This window comes from Malaclemys terrapin, chromosome 6, assembly GCF_027887155.1.
Source record: "Malaclemys terrapin pileata isolate rMalTer1 chromosome 6, rMalTer1.hap1, whole genome shotgun sequence".
Lineage (NCBI taxonomy): Eukaryota > Metazoa > Chordata > Testudines > Emydidae > Malaclemys > Malaclemys terrapin.
The window spans coordinates 62,410,990-62,433,328 of NC_071510.1; the positions used below are offsets into that span (position 1 = coordinate 62,410,990).

Genomic DNA, 22,339 nt, shown 5'->3' on the forward strand with positions numbered 1-22,339 from the left:
ACCCAGGAGTTGCAGCGTGGGCCGGAAGTGTTGCATCCCCGAGTCACGTGATACTGAGACGTCTCGTCCTCAAGGACACGCTAGCTTCGAGATCACGTGAGCGAGCGCCGGATGTGGCTTGTGACGCACATTGTGCGCGCCGGGTGGCTGCCAGGGTGGGGAGGGCGGATAAGATGGCGGCGGAGGAGGAGGATCCGGGCATTGGGGACGAGGAGCGGCTGGATTTCCTGAAGGAGCGGCACGTGCGCTTCTTCCAGCGCTGCCTGCAGATCCTGCCCGAGAGATACTCGTCCCTGGAGACTAGCAGGTACCAGCCCCACTGGGAAGGCGCTGGGGGGAGGGAGCTGCTGCTCCCGCATAGGCCCCGGAGTGGGGTGGAGTGGGGTGGGGGGGCGTTGGGGCTGTCCCGGGGCCCGTCACATTGAGGCGCCTCCAGGTGGGATTCCGCTCGTGTCCGGCTTCCAGACTGGGGGTCTCGGCCACTCTGATGTCCCAGCGCTGGGGTCTGGTCTGTGACACGGTCTCTGGATCTGGCTTCCCCGTATCCAGCTTTAGGGCAGGTCTCAGCGCAGCCGCTCCCTGCGTGGGTGCCGGACAGGCGGTTCGCAGCTGCTGTTCGGGGACAGCTCGTGCCGGGGCTCTGGGTAACGTGCGTTGAACTGCTCTTCCTGTCCTGCGGGTGGTTGCACCAGCCTGTGATGGGAGAACGGTCGCTATTGCACGATCGCCAACGCAGCTGCCCTGCTGGTAGTAACCGCGAGGAGGATGGTGTAGGTAGGGCATAGGTGTTCCTACCAAAATATTTTCTGATCATGCAGGTCTGAATGTCACTGTGGTAAAATACCATTGATCTTTCTAAACGAGCATTCTTAGGAGTAAAAAGAACAAGGAGTTCTTGTGGCACCTTAAAGACTAACAAATTTATTTGAGCGTAAGCTTTTGTGGGCTAAAACCCACTTCATTGGATGCATGCAGTGCAAAAAATACAGTAGGAAGATATAGCTAGATACACGCAGAGAGAATATGGAAAAATGGGTGTTGCTGTAACAAGAGTGATCAGTTACCGTGAGCTATTATCAGCGGGGAGGGGGGGGCACCTTTTGTAGTGATAGTCAGGATGGCCCCTTTCCAATAGTTCACAAGAAGTTGTGAGCAACAGCGTGGGGAGGAAGCATAAGTATGGGGAAATAGTTTTACTTTGTGTAATGACACATTCACTCCCAGTCTTTATTCAAGCCTCATTTAACGGTGTCTAGTTTGCAAATTAATTCCAATTCAGCAGTTTCTCTTTGGAGTCTTGTTTTATATATAGTCTCTCTGTGTGTGTGTATTTATATATATCTTCCTACTGTATTTTCCACCGCATGTATCTGATGAAGTGGGTTTTAGCCCACGAAAGCTTATGCTGAAATAAATGTGTTAGTCTCTAAGGTGCCACAAGTACTCCTTGTTCTTTTTGCTGATACAAACTAACACGGCTACCACTCTGAAACCATTCTTACCAGTGTTAGAGGAGCGATGTGAGAGCACCTGTGAATACTAGTGTAGTTAGGGCTTCAGTTTTTACCCTCCCAAGACCATCCGGGACAAAAATAGCCAAGAGAAAGTTGGGATAAGCAGGTGATCCTTCCAGTCCTTGTGGCTGTCCTCCTCACACTGGAAGGAGCTCCTGCCTGCTGTATGTACTTAAGGTCACCAGGCATGCAGGCTAGATTAATTAAGTCACTTGTTTGAAAGCAATGATTTAAAACAGAAAGTAGAAAACCTTGATTTATAATCTTAGCTTTGTTTTCCATGTGTACTTTAAAGCTTTTCCTTGAGAAAATAAATTCTCATTGGTTGATATAGACATTAAGACACGTCAATTTTATTATTTACAACTAAATATAGTCATTACACTAGTTTTGATAATTCCTTCTGCTACCCAGGAGAATGCACTATACTTGTATGTCTGTTAAAGTAACTGTAGAGCTCAACATACATTTATTCAGGTACCGAATGCAGAAATTAAATACTATGTTGAAAAATGGTGAATGATGTATTTCTTATTTACTAGATACCTAACTTTTTGATCATGCATTTGGATGGAAATTAGAATTCAATTTAAAATGCCCAAAACCAAGATTTTTAATTTTTTTTTATTAGCTGAGTAACATTTAGATTTTTTTTCTACTTAATTGTTTAAATCCACATTAGAAGCTATACTCTGAAAAATTGTAGATTACTTTGATGCATGGATTCAAGTATTTGCTAACTTGATATCAAAAATAAAGAAGACAAAAGTTGTTCTGTATGGCTGAAAGTACTGATATTTGGGGGTAAGGTAATTACTATCATTCACTCCATTATGAAGAATGGAAATTATTTAAATGTTTAATGTAGTAGGTGACACTGTGCCATTTATAAGGCTTGGTGTCAGAAGTTAAAGAAAGTGTTTTCTCCCTGACTCTGCATATAAAAAAGCAGCCATTAACTCATATAGGTTGAGGAGAGCTTATTGTTTCAGCATATTAATTTTATTTTATTTAAATTATGTCAACAGATTATAGCAATTTTAGACTGTAACATAAATTATTATAAATTTAAGACAGGTTTATTAAAAAAAGATTTAAAGTTTACCCACTCTGGCAGCAAAGAAGATCCACAGAATGCTGCTCATAGGGAAAACCAAAAATTAACAAATGGGGGGGTGGGGAGGGGAGAGACAGGAAAGTAAAATGCCTGTTGGAGTTTAAGAGCAGATAAGAGTTTTTGTTGTTTTTGTTTTTAATCTGCGATGCATACAGTGATCATGGGTATGTGACAAAAGGGTGAAATATTCATGAAGTCCTACATAGTGATGGAAAAGACCTAATAGGTCACATCTATCACTTTGGGGCCAATATAGAGTTGTTTATTCCTTACATTATGTTTCATAAGAACATACAAAAGACCATACTGGGTCAGACCAATGGTTCATGTAGCCCAATATTCTGTCTTCCAACAGTGGTCCATGCCAGATGCTTCAGATGGAATGAACAGGATGAGGCAATTACCAAGTGATCCATGCCCCCTTTGTCCAGTCCCAGAATCTGGTAGTCAGATGCTTAGGAACACCCAGAGCATGGGGTTGCATCCCTGAATGTCTTGTCTAATAGCCTTTGATGGATTTATCCTCCATGAACTTGTCTAATTCTTTTTTTGACCACTTATACTTTTGGTCTTCACAACATTCCCTACCAGTGAGTTCCGCAGATTGAACCATGCGTTGTGTGAAGTACTTCCTTTCGTTTGTTTTAAAACTGCTATTAATTTTATTGGGTGATCTTGGGATTTTGTTATGTGAAAGGGGTAAATAACACTTCTTTATTCGATTTCTCCACACCATTCATGATTTTATAGACCTCTATCATATCCCCCTTAGTCGTCTCTTTTCCAAGCTTGAATAGTCCCAGTCTTTTTAATCTTTCCTTATATAGAAACTCTTCCATACTGCTAATCTTTTTTGTTGCTTTTCTCTGTACCTTTTACATTTCTAACATCTTTTTTGAGATTAGGGACTGGAACTGTATGCAGTATTCAAGGTGTGGGCATATCATGGATTTATATAGTAGCGTTATGATACTCACTATCTTAACCATGAGGAAAGGGATAGATATTCCTAACATTGTTTGCTTTTTTTTGACTGCTGCTGCACATTGAGTGGATGTTTTCCAAAAACTATGTATGATGACTCCAGGATCTCTCTTTTTTTGAGTTGTAACAGCTAATTTAGACCCCATCATTTTGTGTGTAAAGTTTGTATTCTATTTTCCAATAAGAATTACTTTGCATTTATCAACATTGAGTTTCACTTGCCATTTGGTTGCCCCATTGCCCAGTTTTGTGAGATCCCTTTGTAGCTCTTCACAGACTGCTTTGTACTTAGCTATCTTGAGTAGTTTTGTATAATGTGCAAACTTTGCCACCTCACTTTTTATCCCTTTTTCCAGATCATTTGAGTATGTTGAACAGCACTGGTTCCAGTACAGATTTCTGGGGGACACAGCTGTTTACCTCTCTTAATTCTGAAAACCTACCCTTTGTTTTTCCTGTCTTTTAACCAGTTACTGATCCATGAGAGGACCTTCCCTCTTATCCTGTGATTGCTTAGTTTGCTTAAGGGTCTTTGGTGAGGGATCTTCTCAAAAACTTGTACACTATATGCATTGGATCATCCTTGTCCACATGTTTGTTTGACCATCTCAGAGAATTCTGGTGGTTTGAGTCATGATTTCCCTTTACAAAAGCTGTGTTGATTCTTCCCCAACAAATCGTGTTTGTCTATGTATCTGATAATTCTGTTCTTTACTATAGTTTCAACCACTTTGCCTGCTACTGAAGTTAGGTTTACCGGCCTATAATTGCCTCAGGCACCTTTTTTAAAAATTGGTGTTGCATCAGCTAGCCTCCAGTCATCTGGAACAGAAGCGGCTTTAAATGTTGCATCCGAAGAAGTGAGGTTTTTACTCACGAACGCTTATGCCCAAATAAATCTGTTAGTCTTTAAGGTGCCACCAGACTCCTTGTTGTTTTTTTAAATGCTAGGTTACATACCATAGGTGGTAGTGCTGCAATTTCATTTTTGATTTTTTTCAGAACTTGTGGGTGAATACCATCTGATCCTGGTGACTTATTACTATTTATCAGTTTGATCTAAAACCTCTTCTGTTGTCATCTCAATCTGGGATAGTTCCTCAGATTTGTTCAGTAAAAAGATATCAGAGGGGTAGCTGTGTTAGTCTGGATCTGTAAAAAGCAACAAAGAGTCCTGTGGCACCTTAAAGACCAACTTTCACCCACGAAAGCTTATGCTCCAATACATCTGTTAGTCTTTAAGGTGCCACAGGACTCTTTGTTGCTTTTCACTAAAAAGAATGGTTCAGGTGTGGGAATCTCCCTCACACATCCTCTGCAGTGAAGACAGATGCAAAGAATTCATTTAGCTTCTCCACAATGGCCTTATCTTCCTTTAATACTCTTTTAGCACTTCAGTCATCCAGTGGCCCCACTAAGTGGCAGGTTTCCTGCTTCTGATGTATTTAAAAAAAGTTGCTGCTAGTTGTCTTTTGTTAGTTGCTCTTCAAATTCTTTTTTGCCCTGCCTAGTTATACTTTTACACTTGAATTTCCCAATATTTGCAACTATCTGGAAGACAGATTTAGACCTTATCTTTTTTTCTCCATTCTTACCAGGCATTTCATTAATTTATATAAATTGTGCAATAGATTAGTGAAGTAGTCTTTGATCTCTGCATTGAAATATAAGTGCAGGACAAAAGTGAAAATGAGTTTGAAGCTCTTAACGCTAGTGCTCGGTAGATATCTATTGATGTCACCAAAACATTGCACATCTTAAAAATAGCAAGGTTTTGTAAACCATGTTTGAGGTGTATTAGCGGAGTTGTGTTGAAACTTGCATGGAGCCTGCGTGCAATATTTTTTGATTAAGCTAGTGCTGATTTCACTTTTAGGAGCCCTCCATTTACTGGCAGTTTAGTTGTGGGGAGAATCTTTAACTGCACGGTAGCTTCTATAGAGTACTTAAATAATTAAACATAAGTAGTGTTGTGTAACTACTGTATAATGGAGCATGATATTGAAATAACAATGTTAAATCAGTTGAAGTTATCAGTTTGTAACATATTTTCAGGTATTCTAATAAACCCAAAAAGTTGGTAGCATTTTCAGGTTGAAGTTTTCAATTTAATTAAGAGCAGAGCATGTAGAGCTTGAGGCATCAAACTTCTATTTGCACACACAACCTTATGTTGCTAGTATGCTAACGTTTAGATTCATAAATTACTACGTTCATAAAATATTAATGTTATCTAATTCTCACAGTAATCTTGTGAGTGTGGACAAAATGTTATCCCCGGTTAGCAATGGGGGTGATGAATCAAAGGCTGTGACTTGTTCAGAGACATTGAGGGAGTCAATGTGAGAACAAAGATGAGCACTCAGATGCTGGATTCCATATTCCATGCTGAAACCACTAGACCACAATCACTTATGTTTATTTTAATCTCTAGTTATTCTGTGCTGCAATAGCAATGGTAACTTTTCAGTGATAGTTTAGTAATGTAATTCTTACCATCACACCCAGTGCCATATATGCTTGCAGAGTTCTTTTATAAGGAGAAGAGCATAAGATCTTCTGACCCTAGAGTCAAGTCAACTTGAAGTTTGTGATGCATCATGGTACTTTTCCTGTGTTGCTTGTTCAACATTTCAAATTGTCATTTTAAAAAGGGTTTTGAATTGTACTTGAAAAATATATTCTCTGTCGGTACCCGAGGACCAGGAGTTCTGAGTCTTTTGGTAATCAGTACGGACCTTTTTCTCTAATTTCAGATTGAGGCTTGATTTTAAAAACAAATGAAAGCAGGGGACTCAAAATCAGTGTATCTGTTGGACTCCTTGATTTGTATGAGCCTCCTGACTTCACAAATTTCAGTTTGGAGGCAAATGTGTCAAACATATGACTATAAATTGAAATGTACGCAGTACCTGAAGTGGCAGGTGGAACAACCATCACACTCTTTCTCATAATATTGCCATGTTTGTGTCAAAATGGGGATGCTATAAATGAAGTCTATAGATCAGCTTAAGTATTGGCAAAAGTTATTTGTATTAGCTTTGGTATGAATCCTTTGTTTTTCTGTGAATTCTATCACTTAATCTGTAAATCTATTCTTGACTTCTTCCTGGAAGTTTTAAGGCAACTGTGTACTGCTAGCCTAATGCACCAGCTCCAGATTGTTCCGTTAGATCCCTTTTTGTGCTTATTTAATTGGTGTTTACACATTTCCACTACATTTCAGCTATGCACTCTCTCCTTCCATATGTACAGTCTTTAGTGTGTTCAGGTCTAATTTACAGCAAGTTCCTAGTATTTGACTTGGTATGTTCTTTATGTGCTCATGTTCATTTAGCCATGCAGCATAATGTAAAAAAGGATCTTTCAGCATTTGCCTTATGGACAAGCACACAGATTATCTACTGCAACATTTGTCAAGTAGGGAAAATATTGCGTGCATGCCTGCCAAAACTGGATGATCTTTTAATTTAATTGAACTTAATTATTTTTGAATTTCCATTTTGTTGACTCTAAATGTTGTTTTTGCTGTGATACTGTTCACAAAGACTAGTGTGGTGGCACAGATCTAGTCATCTGAAGGTACCACTGTAAGAAGCCTTGAAGGATTAATCTTGTGCTGCTCAAAGAACTTTGCAGCTCTCTAATTAAAATGACCATTTGGCTCCATGGAAGAGTTTTCGGTGGACAGCCTGCTGTGTTGTATCTCTATATTTTGATGTGTCTTTGTTAAATTGACACTACCATAGAATCAACATTGTTCCCAAGTTAGCTTTCACTTGGTTTACTTTAGACATCTTATGTATTTGCACTAATGTGGATGTATGGTATTCTGTGCTTGATATTTCGTGACAAGAACAAAGATGCAGTACTGTCACATGCAGCACCCTTTGAGAAAGGGAACATTGGGGTAATGCTCATTTTAGCAGATATTACACGGAAGAAAGTCTTGTCTGAGCCACGGCTCAAAAATATGAATGTGACACTGCTACACTCTGTTAGCAAAATTCCTGTGGCTTTAGAAAGAATATATTTGTGTTCACAGGGGCTGGCTTTGTACTTGAGGTAGAAAGAAGGGTACCTATTACATTCTTGTCTCATTTCTACCTCCCTTATTCCCAGGAACCTTTTTGAATAATGGTGGTGTTTGATATGTGTTCCTTCTGTTCCTCTTGCCGTAATGTCCATTAGCTGTCCTTAACAATTCTCAGTCCATGTGCTTGTAGCAAGCCTCTAAGGGTATAGCTAAACTGCAGTTAAAAGCCCCATGGCTGGCACATGCCAGCTGGCTCAGGCTCAGGGGCTGTTAATTGCTGTGTAGACATGTTTGGGCTCAGGCAAGAGCCTGAGCTCTAGGATGCTGGGAAGTGGGAGGGTCCCAGAGCTTGGGCTGCAGCCTGAGACCATACACCTGCACTGCAGTTAAACAGCTCCTTAACCTGAGCCCTGCAAGCCTGAGTCAGTTGGCCCCGGCCAGCTGTGGGTGTCATTGCAGTGGAGACACGTCCTCAGAGGCTTGGCTTACCACTAGCAGGCTAGGATGCTTGATTCACTTTTTCTTTCCAATGAGAATACTTAAATATCTGGCACTTCATTAATCATACCAAAGGAAATGTGATTCATGTAATGAAGAGCCTCATTCAAGAATATAGAAATAACTAAATGTAAAAACACTGTTGCATGAATCAGGTAAAATTCTTTATGTACAACCTAGACTTCATGTGTCACACTCCTCTCAAGATCTGAAAGTTGAGGCTTGATTGATTTATTTATTTTTTCCATTTTTGCATTTAATTTTGTTAACCTCCAGTATGATATTTATGGTGGGAAGTGAAAGTCGTATCTTTTTCTTTTAGGTTGACAATTGCATTTTTCGCACTCTCTGGTCTGGATATGTTGGATTCCTTAGATGTGGTGAACAAAGATGATATAATAGAATGGATTTATTCCCTGCAGGTCCTCCCCACAGAAGACAGTGAGTGAGTTTTTAGCTTTTTTTATTGTTGACATTAACACCTTTATGTTGCGTCTAGATCTTGGGACTAGTGCACAGTTTTTTTCCCCCTGAAAACCCATGTAACTTTTCAGAGGTGCTGAGTACCTGCAACTCTCATTAACTTCAAATAAAAGTTGAGTGTGCTTATCAGTTCTTTTTTTTTTTTAAGTCTTTCACCTGACTTTTCAGAAGAATCCAGTAGTTTTTAACTTTTTTCACCTATTTCAGTTGAAGCCATGAAATGACTTTGAAGATATGAACAAGTAAAATTTTAGTAAACTCTGCCACTAACAGTGGGGCAGAATGATTACGTGCTCTTTTCATATTTGAACCAACTGCAGGTGTCTCCTTTTAAAGAGTTTGCAGGCTACTTCTATGAGACAGATGTGCACGTCACATGCAGGGGTGGTGCTTATCAATGATTGTACTGATTTAGCAGCTAACATAGTTTATAATTTAATGTAAGCAACTACAGGTCAGTCATGTAAGAAAGCATTGGCGCAATAATGGGAAATGAAAGATAGCAACTGTTGAAAATGGGGTACAAAATGGGACAAGCATATTACCTCCCATTTTTTTTATATATATATTAAAAAAAGTCTAGTTCTTGGAGATAACTTAGCCATTCTACCTGTTTTAATATTTTTAGAATGAACAGTACTGTTGCTGTATCCCAGGGAATAGCAGGCAACCCAATTACATTTCTGACCATGAGGACTGTTAACCTGTCTGTTGCTTTACAATGGTTAGCCATTTGTATATGTGCAAAGTGGGTATGAAATGAACTGTAGTGTTACTCACCTCGTGCTTACTTTGCACATGTGTAAATAACTACACAGGTTGCAAGATCGTGGAGATCCAAGTGCCAGGGTTATTCCTGGGCTCCATTACTGCCCTCAGTTCATGCCTGTAACACACCTTGACCTACTGGTCATTACAGCTATGTAACTGAGGGAGATTTGAACTCTTTGCAGGATCAACTTCCATATATGTATGAAAAGTGAAAATATTTAGAGACTGGATTGTAAGTTCCCAAAGGCACAATTACAGACACATGCCTGTGAGGCAATGTGGTTTAGTGACAAGAAAATGGGAGACAGCAGAGCTAGGTTCCTTTGCAGGCTCTAATACTGGCTCACATTGTAGTCTTGTGCAAGCCATTTAATGTCGCTGATCAGTGTTGCCATCCATAAAAAAATGGGGATATCATCTACCTTTTTTGTTAAGCTCTTTGGGATGCATGGATAGAAAGTGTATAGTTGCAAGTATTACTCTGCCACTCTACCTTCTGAACTATTTGATAAATCTTTCCATGGTTTTATTTATCAGTAATATAAACTGTTTCTTGTGTTTTTTAGGAATAGAATACATACTACAAATAGAATAAAATATTTACCTCTAATGTATTGTCTCGGCTTTTCATATAGCCAAATTTAACTCTCTTCTCTAAAAACAATTTTAACAAAAGTACTGAAGGGTGAGTTTGTTTTGCGGGGGGGGGGGGTGGTTTTTAACAAATTGACTTCCTCAACAAAGGCAAAATAACTGATTCCCAGTTTTCCACTGGAATAAAACATTTGTTGCTCACTCTGGCAGTTCATGAACCGTTTGACCTATGCTTGCCATTTGGTCTAGCAAATGTTTTTGGCTCTGTTCCAGGACTGTTTAGTAGATTCAGGATTTTGGGCAAAGTAGTCTTTAGACCGGGGCGGGCAAACTTTTTGGTCTGAGGGCTGCATCGGATTTTGGAAATTGTATGGAGGGCTGGTTAGGGGAGGCAGTCTATTCTCCTCCTCCCCCCCCCGCTTCTCGCCCCCTGACAGCCCCCCGGGACTCCTGCGCGCCCCCCACACACACATCCCGCTCCCTGTCCCCAGAATCCCCACCCCTGACTGTCCCATCCAACCCCCCTTCTCCTTCTTGATTGCCCCCAGGACCCCTGCCCTATCCAACCAGCCCTTCTCCCTGTCCCTGGAACGCCTGCCCCTGACTGCCCCCTGTCACCCCATCAAATCCCCCCTCCTTCCTGACTGCCCCCGGGACCCCTGTCCCCATTCACCCCCCCAACCCCCCAAATTCCTCTGCCCTCACCGTGCTGCCTGGAGCACCAGCAGCTGGCGGCGCTACAGGCCTGCCACCAAGCTGGATGCAGCCATGCCACTGCGCAGCACAGAGCACCAGCTCAGGCCTGGCTCTGCAGCTGTGCTGCCCCAGGAGCTCGCCGCCCAGAGCATTGCACCAGTGGCGGGGCGAGCTGAGGCTGCGGGGGAGGGGGAACAGCAGGAGAGGGGCTAGGAGCTTAGGGGCCGGGTGGGAGGGTCCTGTGGGCCGGATGTAGCCCACGGGCCATAATTTGCCCACCTCTGCTTTAGACCCTTATCTAGTGTATCCTCCACCAGCTTATTTTATTTTTAAAATGATAAAAATGCTCCTATCACTTGTCACTAAGCAAACATACATCCTTTCAGTAAGCATACACCATACTGACAGTCTCTCGATCCCTAAAATTAGACCTAAAAACTCACAGGTGAAAAGTCAACCCTTTCATAACAGGCATGAGAATAGATAGACCTGTAGTGTGCTCTCCAGCTATGCAGATTCTGGCCCTGTCTAGTCAAAGGGGAGTGCCAGAGTCAGAGGCCTTCTAAGAATGGCCAGACACCAACTCCAGTTGTTTAACAATTCAAGATTGCTAACCAGGCTGCCTTTGAAGCAGCAGCACAATATATAAAGCCTTTTCACCTTATAGCCGATAATGGTCTATGGGCATGAGCAGTTAGCAAAAAAGACATCTGCGACAATGCATTTCTATGCTGATAAGTCATGAATCTGTCTCCTCGCTGTAACATTTCCATCCAGTCCCTCATCTTGATGTCTTGTCATCTTAACCCTGACAAAACAGAATTCCTTATCTTCCCTCTGACTGTCGAGAATACTGCTATCTTAACTTGTCACTCAATCCCAAATCTCAGGATTGTGTTTGACTCCTCCTTTTCCCTTGCCTCACATATCTAGGCCTTATCAAAATCCTGCCCCTCAACACCTCCAGCATCTGTCCTTTCCATTCCCACAATGAATCTCCCATACAGGCTCTTGTTCTTCACCCTGGGCTACTGCTACTGTTCATTCTCTCTGGCATTTCAAATGCACACATTTGTACAAAATACAACTGCTAAATTCCGCTTCCTTGTCCGTTAACTTGATCCTGTAACTTCCTTCTTTGGATTTCTCCACTGACTTCTCATCTGCTAGCACATCAAATTTAAGCTTCCTGTTGCCACCTTCAAAGCTTTACAGAACTTTTCCCCTCCCTAGTCAAGCTTCATGTTATCTGTTCCCTACACACTGCTCCTATTCTTAGCCTTGTCCACCATTTGTAAACCTCTAGCATGGGTCACCTCCGTACCCTCTTCCATGAGGTCTCCCACTGCATGATGCAACCTCCTTGAGCTTTTCTGTGTGGGACCCTCATTGCAAATCCCACTTCAGTTCATTGAGAGCAGGAATCTTTAACTGTGTATAGATCACCTATTTTTGTCTTTTCCTATATCTGCTTTCCTTTGATTGTGAGTTGCTTGGAGCTGGGACTGTCCTTGAGCATTTGAAAAGTGTTTGGCATATAAAAGGCACAGCTATAAATAAAATTGCTCATTTGGGAAACAAATTGTAAAAAGTCACACTTATCTACAAGACTATTTTTCTGGATAATGAAGTAGGTGGATTAAAATTGTAAATAATACTAACAGAGTAACAAATTGGTATGCGTGAGTGTCCAAAATGGAAAAACTGGAGTCATTTAAAAATACAAGATAAATTGGCTGCTCTTCAAATTTTGAAATGACTCATAATATTCAGTGCATTTCAGCTAGTCAAATTTGGTTTGTTTATGAAATGCAGAATAAATGAGTGGCTGAATAATGGGGCTAGAATTCTAATTATTTTATCTTCATTGATCTGTTCACTAGAATTCTGTGGCGGAATTAATGTCCGCGCTGCTTAAGAAATAAAAATAATTCCTAGTGCTTAGTCCCAGATGCCTACAGTGTAGCTCAGCTGCCATCTCTTCCTTTAGCAGAGTTGTGACCACTGTTTTGATGCCCATCCTTTTCCCCGTTGGTCCAGTCTTATAACTCAGATGTAATGTCACCCCTATGGACTAATATATTTTTCCTTATGAATTCTAAACTGCCTTTTTAATGAAGTAGCTACTTTTTGAGTAAAACACAGAGCAGATTTGTTCTCAAAACAATCAAATACACCAGTCTAATTAGAGTGAAAACCCATCAAGTTGCTGCACCAAAATCCATCATATTAAAAGAAAGAACTCTGACAATTGCTTGGTTTTGTAGAAATAATGTTCCATTGCAAGGACTGAATAATTTGATGCCTCCCACTTTTTATGGGAAAGACCATTTTTTTTAAACTTCTTTATATGCTAAATGAACATTACTATCTTTGTTTTCTGGAATGGCAACATTACTGTAAGGTTGACTTAAGTCTTAGTCTTGACCTTGATGTTTGTATCTTCACTACTTTCAATTTCAACTGTTATTTCCTGCTTACGCAGCATTTTCACCTTCCTGAATGAGGGCCTCTGAACAGCGTTGAAAAAAGAAATAGATAAGTTCATGGAGGATAGGACCATCAATGGCTATTAGCCAGGATCGGGAGGAATGGTCTCCCTAGCCTCTGTTTGTTTGTCAGAAGCTGGGAATGTGTGATGGGATTGGATCACTTCATTACCTGTTCTGTTCATTCCCTCTGAAGCACCTGGGATTGGCCACTGTTGGAAGACCAGGTACTGGGCTAGTTGGCCCTTTGGTCTGATCCAGTATGGCCGTTCTTACGTTGCACTCTGTTTTGTATTAAAGGGATTTGGGTTCTATAGATAAAGGATCTGTGAAAATAGATCATGGTATTATATTTTAATTTGGAATATGGCTTTTCACATTGGCTGTGTGTTTGGCTGCATCCATGCACCAGTTCCTAAAAATGTGCCACTAGAATTTTTTATTGAAAAAACAGGTTAGAAATCCTGTGCCCACTTACCCTTTCTGTACCAAGCTGCAATTTCAGCAGTACTTAATAATTATTCAGCTTTCTTGTGAAAATATTTATTCAATAATTACTTTTTATAAAAGTGAAATGAAATGATCTTGGCTTACAAACTGCTGCTAATCTGGTAGCAGGGCTACTAATGGAATGGGAGAAGCATTTTGAATGGTCCACGAAACAGTTCAAAAAAATGAAAACAGTAGAGAATGTTTAAAACGCTATCTACTATAGCTTTTACTAGGAACTGTTTGTCATAGTGGAAATACAAATTGCAATACTCCAATATTTTAAAATATATTTTAATGGTGTAATTGGCTATATTGCAGTAGCAATAAGCCACACCATGGTGTTCATTACAGACTAATGGTGCACTTCTTGTGTGATTCATGACATTCACTCTGCCTTCTACCTTGTTGTTAGAGAAAAGGTCCTGTGTCTGTTTGGAGAGCCTCAACACCCAGGGCTACAACCCTTGAAAGTTGTGTAACACTTCAGTTCCTTAATAGAAATTAGTATAAGCAAGCAAATTTATAGTTTACAGTAGCCTTATGGAAACGCACTAACGGAAGTTGAAGTTCATAATGAGTCCAATTTCACATTCAGATGTTTATTTTAGAAATTGACTATGTATATCCTGTTGTAGGTTCATGTGTGTCCTGCCTCTCTTCTCTTCTTTCTTTCCCCTCACCCCACCTCCCCCAAACTCAGAATCTTTTGCATAGCAGTGTTCAGTGGGGCTGCAGCTCCTTCTGCTCCACTGTGAGAGTAGAGTGGCCTTGGCCTCCCTCAGTTCCCTCTTAGCCAGTGCAGTTAGACAGAACCTGGACTGTGTCCGACCTGCTTCTGAATTGCCTTGAATAAAGTCTCCATTTTATTAATATCTTCCTTGATTTTGTTGGGTGTTTCCAAAAGAAGAAGAAAGCAGTTAGGACAGATGCAGGGAGACCCGTGCACATCCCTCTGTATAGTGGGATAAGGTGCTTAGCACCTGTGGCTAGCGACAGTGGACTCATAGCCCCCGATTTTAAACCCACCCTTCCTGTGATGGGTTAATATCCATCATAGATGAGCACCACAGATCCAATGGTAAGAACATTTGGTCTCTGCAAAACTCTGCTGGATTTGAAAGTGACCTAGACCAGGTGTACACTAGAAACTTTTGCTGGTATAATAATGTTGGTTGGGGTATGATTACTTTGTTCGGGGAACTGGTATAAGCTATACTAGCACAGACTCTTGCTAGTATAGCTTATACCAAGAGGGTTTGCCAGTATAGCTATTCCGACAAACATTTTCTAGTATAGACTAAACTAGAGAGGAGATGATTCTCCTTCCCTTCTTTCTTTCCTTCTCCATTGACGGTGTGTATTGGGTTTTTTTGTTGAGGAGGGAATAAAGATCCTACAATGTGAAGTAAAAGCTCAATTTCTGAACCTATATGCTCTCATACTTTTAATTTAGATTCATTACAACGATCATTTCTCATCCATCCATTTTCTTAGCTCCAGCACTGAAGAAACAGAAAAATATTCTCACACTTCTTATCAAACTGTCTGTACTGGGCTAGCTTGATTATCACTTCAAAAAAATTTTTTTTCTCTTACTTAATTGGCCTCTCAGAGTTGGTAAGACAACTCCCACCTGTTCATGCTCTCTGTGTGTGTGTGTGTGTGTGTGTGTATATATATATCTCCTCAATATATATTCCACTCTATATGCATCCGAAGAAGTGGGCTGTAGTCCACGAAAGCTTATGCTCTTATAAATTTGTTAGTCTCTAAGGTGCCACAAGTACTCCTGTTCTTTTTGTGGATACAGACTAACACGGCTGCTACTCAGAAAAATAAATATAATTGAATATGTTTGAAGTCATACTTACAACTGAGGATTCTGCTTTTATGCTTACGATTTAGTTGCCTAATCGGTAGTCACTTTGACTACTCACATCTAACCCTCTGTTGTGGTTTGGATCTAGCCCACTTGAAGTATATAGCTGGATATATGATTGATTAAAACAAATGATTGTTCTTCAGAATCTTACAGATTCTAACCCTTGGGCTTGCAAAGATTAGTTCACAACCGGAAGACTATGAAGGCCTCGTTTATATCTAAAACTTAGTTTGACTTAGGTACATAGCTCAGAAGTGTGAAAAATTTGCATGCCCTCAGTGACCCAGTTAGGTCAACCTAACCCCCACTATAAATGCAGTTGGGTGGATGAAAGAATTCTTCTGTCAACATAGCTACCACCTGTCAGAGAGGCAGATTACCTACATAAATGGGGGGAAAAAACTCCTTCTGTCACTGTAGGCAGTGTCTACTCTGGAGTGGTAGAGTGGCACAGCTGCAGTGCCATAGTTGTGTCGCAATAGTTGATGTAGTGTAGATGTGCCCTGAGTCTCAAACAGCTCAGTGAGAACTACTCTCCATTTCAGTGGGGTGTATTAAGTGTCAGATTTCCAAGTTGTGTGGATTTTCAGATAAGTTAGGCACTCAATGTTTTTACTTAGCATGTGCAATTACCACGGTTATACATACATACAAAACAGGTAATTGCATGCACAAATGGCAATAAAAGGCAGAAATGGTGGTGAGAAAGTTGCCCTGCATCACTTTTTCCACTGTATGATGCTTAGTGCAACAGTCAAATAATGAACAGTTTACTTATTACACAAGGGCTTTTTTCCTCAATATTTGTGTAAAACTCCCATTGTCACTGGTGAGAGTTCTGGTGTGGCTCAGGGTTATGATGTGGCCCTATGTTTGTAGACTTGGCCCATAATTTAAAACATAATCTGGCCTTTTCCAAGGCAAGAGTTTGACTCCCCTGTTGCGTGTGTGTGTGGGGGGGGTGTAATTGGTTCAGGGAGGGGGATAATTTGACTTAGTCTTGTCTTCTGCTCAGGTGAAAGGGATCTTTTTCCAGCTGTCTCTTGTTATGATTGTTTATAATTGGAACAGTGAGTGGTTATGAACTTCATTTTGATGATTTGTTGCTACTTTAAACTTTCAATAGGCATTCATACCATTAAAACCAAAAGTTAACACTAGATGGTGCTATTTTGTAACTACCTTTTACATTAAGTGTTTCAGCTGACAACATGCAGCTTGCTAGAGTCCTTTCATCTATTTAAACACTCAAGGTAATAGTATTTCCTTGAGCCACTGGTCAACACTTAAAAAATTGCAGAGACAAGGGGGATGAGGTAATATCTTTTATTGGACCAACTTCTGTTGTTGAGAGAAGCTTTCAAGGTACACAGAGCTCTTCTTCAGGTCTGGGAAAGGTACTTTGTCACAGCTAAATACAAAATTGAACAGATAGAATATGTGCTAGCTTATGCTAAACTGAGACCATTGAAGGTCCTTTTAACATCCCTGTTCATAGGACAAAAAGGTGGAATTAGTGAGTTACAGACAGTTGTAATAAGCTATAAATCTAGTGTTATTGAGACCATGATTTTTAGTGTCTATCAAAGTTATAAATTTAAACTCCCAGAAATCCTGTTTCCGACAAATTGCTCTTCAGTAGTGTGTCTGGATTTTTTTTTTTTTTTTTTTTTAAATGGAATATTTCTGTCTCCTTGTTGCAAACACCCTTATTAACATCAAGGGAGAGTGGGTGAGCCCTTCTGGAATACCACCAACCTACTGCATGAGAAGAAAGTACAACTCTACAGTAACAAAATAGCAAAAGTGTTCATACAGAAGTACAGTAACTCCTCACTTCAAGTCATCCCGGTTAACGTTGTTTCGTTATGTTGCTGATCAGTTAGGGAACATGCTTGTTTAAAGTTGTGTAATGCTCCCTTCTAATGTTGTTTGGCAGCCACCTGCTTTGTCCACTGCTTGCAGGAAGAGCAGCCCATTGCAGCTAGCTGGTGGGGGCTTGGAATCAGGGTTGACTGGCAGCCCCTGTATCAGCTCCCCACTCCCGTAAGTTCCCTGTGCTGCAGCCGCCCAGCAGGCTATCAATCAGCAGTTCAGCTGTCCCTCCCCTCACTGCCATGTGCTGGTCCTGCCCTCTGCCTTGGAACTGCTCCCAGAGACTCTGGCTTGCTGTGCAAAAGGGGAAAAGGGGGCTAATGTCAGGGTGTCCCCCTCCCCCCTGCTCCTGTACCCTGCTTACTCCTTCTCTAAATAGAGCAGGGAGGGGACATGGACAGAGAGAAACAGAGAGAGAGCTTGGGGCAGCAGCTGCTGTCTCAACTTCCTGATCACTTAAAAAGACAATGCACTTAAGAGTGGGTCAGCTTACTTAAAGGGGCAGTGTGCATCTCTCTCCCCCCCCACACACAAGGTGTGTCTGTCTGCTATGCTGTCTCCCCTCCCTCCTGTTCATGCTGCCTTGATGAGACTACATTAACAACGTGTTAACCCTTGAGGGCTCAGCCAAGTGCTAGTTCATCATTTAGCAGTAAGGCATTCCCTGGGAAATATCCCTTCCTCTTCCACTTTCAACTTCACCACCTCAACCAAGCTTCACAATCATCATAGCTGTGAACAGTATTAAATTGTTTAAAACGTACACTGTGTGTATATCTAAATAATATATAGTTTTTTGTCTGGTGAAAAAAATTTCCCTGGAGCCTAACCCCCCCCCCCCCCCCCCCCATTTACATTAATTCTTATGGGGAAATTGGATTCGCTTAAAGTTGCATTTTTTAGGAACGTAAATACGTTAATTGAGAAGTTACTATATTAGATGCATAAACTGGAAAATACCAGAAAAAATGTTGCTGTCTATTCCAGTTTAGCAATCTTCTTGTTACTTTTAGGCCTGGTCTGCACTACACACTTAGGTCGATGTAAGGCAGCTTACGTCGACCTAATTATGTCAGTGTACACATTACAGCCTTGTCCTGCTAATGTCAGTGCCCTACTACATCTACATAACTCCTCCACGAGAGGCGTAGGGCTTATTTTGGGGTATGTCTTCACTAGCAATGAAGTGAAGACATACCCCAATATAACGGCAGCACTTTAACGTGGCTGTGTAGTCACGGTACCAGCGCTGGGAGAGCTCTTCCCCAGCACTATTTAAAAAAAAAAAAAAAAAAAAAAAAACCCACCTCCAGGAGGGGAGTAGCTCCCAGCACTGGGAGCATGGCTCCCACTGCTGGTGCACAGTCTACACTGCCACTTTACAGCACTGAAACTTGCAGCGCTCGGGGGGGAGGGTGTTTTTTTTACACCCTGAGTGATAAAGTTGCAGCACTGTAAAGTGGCAGTGTAGACAAGATCTTGATGTATTTAGGGCAACAGAGTACTGTTACTTACTTTACCGGTTGGCTGTTTTGTCAATTTCATAGCTGCCATGTTGGAGCCGTGAAATTGACAAAGCCAGGCAGCTAGATCATGGCTCCCCACTCCCAGCCAGGCTACTGCCCTGAGGCTCCATGCTCAGGAAGGCGAGAAGTCCTGGGCAGCTCATCTCCTCCCTCTTTCTTCCCCTCCTCCCCACCCCCCACCTTCGCCCCCTGGCTTGGAGCAGGGAGCCGAGAACCTGGACAGGCTGCTGGGGTCCTGGCAGGCAGCTGTGTGGAGCTGAGAGCCCTGGCTCTTAGACCCCCACATCGCCCCACCTCAGTCAGTGGAAGTGCTCCTGGTGAGGACATGCACCGTTGGCAGAAGGAGAGTGGTGTGGCCAACAGCCACGTCAGTAATTACTGTGGTGGTTGTAAGTCAACCTAACATAAATTGACATTGTTTGTAATGTAGACATGCCCTTAGTTTTATAGTAGGTTAGAAATTCACAAAAAGGTGATTTTCATGTTGGTATCTCTGTCAGATTTGCTGTGTGAACCTCTTTTCAAGGATTTATTGGGTCATTGTGATGGTGTGAGGAATCTATCTACATATGATTAACGGTAAGATTGTCATGGAAGTCTGTTTCTGTGACTTTCAGAGACCCGAGGAACAGACAGTTGGTTTGTTAACAGTGGAGTCGTTTAACTGTGGGACCAGCCAAGGTCAGAGAAAGTTAAGTAAACTAGAGAGGGAAAGAGGCTCCTTATTTCTGAAGAGAAACCTTAAGTTTCAGAAGAAGGGTCCTGGACATCCCAGAGGCATCTGCCCAAGCCCAAAGACCTGTTCAGAGTGGTGAGCAAACTGAGACAGGGAAAATAAGTGTTTATTATTTTGTCTAGAGAAAATAACAGAATGCCACTAGCTGTCACCTTCAGCCCTCAGCTAAAACCTCTCCAGCGCATCATCAAAGATCTACAACCTATCCTGACAGATGATCCCTCACTCTCACAGATCTTGGGAGACAGACCTCTCCTCACTTACAGACAGCCCCCTAACCTGAAGCAAATACTCACCAGCAACCACACACTACAGAACAAAAACACTAACCCAGGAACCTATCCTTGCAACAAAGCCCGATGCCAACTCTGTCCACATATCTATTCAAGTAACACCATCAAAGGACCTAATCACATCAGCCACGCCATCAGGGGCTCGTTCACCTGCACATCTACCAATGTGATACATGCCATCATGTGCCAGCAATGCCCCTCTGCCATGTACATTGGCCAAACTGGACAGTCTCTACACAAAAGAATAAATGGATGCAAATCTGATATCGGGAATCATAACAGTCAAATACAAGTAGGAGAGCACTTCAACCTCTCTGGTCACTCAGTAACCGACTTAAAGGTGGCAATTTTGCAACAGAAAAGCTTCAAAAACAGACTCCAATGAGAAACTGCTGAACTTGAATTAATATGCAAGCTAGATACCATCAATTTAGGCTTAAATAGAAACTGGGAATGGCTGAGCCATTACACACATTGAATCTATTTCCCCATGTTAAGTATCCTCACACCTTCTTGTCAAACAGTCTGAAATGGACTATCTTGATTATCACTAGAAAAGTTTTTTTTTCTCCTGCTGATAACAGCTCATCTTAATTAATTAGCCTCTTAGAGTTGGTAGGGTAACTAACCACCTTTTCATGTTCTGTGTGTGTGTGTGTGTGTGTGTGTAATATATATAATATCCTCACTATATATTCCATTCTATGCACACGAAAGCTTATGCTCAAATTTGTTAGTCTCTAAGGTGCCACAAGTACTCCTGTTCTTTTTGCGGATACAGACTAACACGGCTGCTACTCTGAAACCTGTATTTCTCATGCTGCTTAATAAAGAGTAAATAGTGTTTAGAATCCAATGCAAAACCTGTCTGTTTTTTACTGTTACATGCCCCCAGGGGCTAGGCAGTGGACCACGTCGTCTCAGTTCTCAGGAGGGGGTGCTAAACCAAGGCTGCACCCCAAGTGTGTGCCTAAACATCCCCAGTCAGAGGCAGTGCCTGGACTCTGTTCAGATTCAGGAAGCTTAAAGAGCACTCAGAGCCCTGTGAGATGGGCTCCAAACACAACAGCCTAGGGAGCATCCAGCCAGAAGGAAAGCTCTACCAGTGCTCTGTCTGTATGTAACAGATGTATAAATATTTTGGTCTGACTTGTTCACGCCAGAATTGCCCAGCTAAAAGTTAGTTGCTTTCACTTCCTTTTTATCACTTCCTCTGTCAGCTTAAAACCTTCTGTTTTTAAACTCTGGAACTGCTACTTGGAATATGACTATCTAATTGCAGTATAGCTATGCAACTCTTGGAAGCATCCACCTATTGGCATGAAATACAAATAGCCCTTTTACTTGGGATGACAAGATGTCTCCCTTTAGTGATCCTCACCCATGACTAAGGAACTCCAGAGTGCTGTCTCTCTTCCCATGGAGTGAGGGCATTACGTCTAAGCTGCTAGCCAGGAAATACCAAAACTCTAGAGTCTAGACTAGTATATTGGTCTAGTTGACCAGAAGATTCACTAAAATAAACGTCCAAAAATGTTAGTCTAGTAGCAACTGTGTGTTGGTTTTTTTGTTTGTTTGTCTTTGTTTTCATTGAAAATTAGCTACTGGGTTCAGGATTCTGTTTCTGACATCAAACACCAAAATAGTGCAAGAATGGAATCCGTGAACTGCATTCCCTGACAGGTAGAAGTACTGAAAGGAAGTTAGAAATTGGCATCTCTAAAAATGAATTTATTTTTAAAATCACATTTTCTTTGTTGTAGTTGTCTCAGGCTAAGTGCATCACTGTCCCCTCCAGGTCTCTAAGTGCAGCTCCGTTTAGGTCTCAGACATCAAGCTGTCTCAGGATGGAATCTCTCGATCTTCCCACTCTCAGACTGGGACCTAGGCTGTGATCCCAAGTGCTAACTGATCACCTCAGCAGCCCTGAGTTAATCATAGAAGTGTAGCACTGGAAGGGACTTGAGAGGTCATCTAGTAATGTTCATTACTTGCTCCTCTGGAAGCAAAGATCAGTAGTATCCAGTGACCAGACAGCCTTCTTAGAGCAAAGTATTTATTTAGAATCTCAGAGGAACAAGGTCTTTAAACAATAAACAGACTATAGGCATGTCTAGCTAACTTCTGAAATTTTGGGAAGGGTTCAACTGCTTCAGACATTCACATAGGACCTTTCTCTCTTCCATTTTGATTGTGAACTGTTTTTTCCAGGAACAAAACAATGCATCCCCCTTCTCTCCAAAAAGTCATTTTAACTCTTTAGTGTCTCTTTCATCTCTAGGCTCCCAATTTTGGGAAAACAGCTGTGTAACTTTGGGCTGGAGGTAGGCTATTGCCCTGTAATTGCTCCTCC

At 41.5% G+C, this 22,339-nt stretch overlaps 1 protein-coding gene across 1 annotated transcript in view; it reads left to right on the forward strand.

Annotated features, from left to right (window-relative positions):
* The first annotated feature begins 151 nt into the window (after nucleotides 1-151).
* Nucleotides 152-22,339, forward strand: part of PGGT1B (protein geranylgeranyltransferase type I subunit beta) — a 54,252-nt gene continuing 32,064 nt past the window's right edge. Inside the window, exons 1-2 of the mRNA XM_054032663.1 lie at nucleotides 152-307; nucleotides 8,472-8,590. Of these exons, the coding sequence (XP_053888638.1) occupies nucleotides 174-307; nucleotides 8,472-8,590 (253 nt within the window). The 5' untranslated portion in view covers nucleotides 152-173. The remainder of the gene's footprint in view (nucleotides 308-8,471; nucleotides 8,591-22,339) is intronic.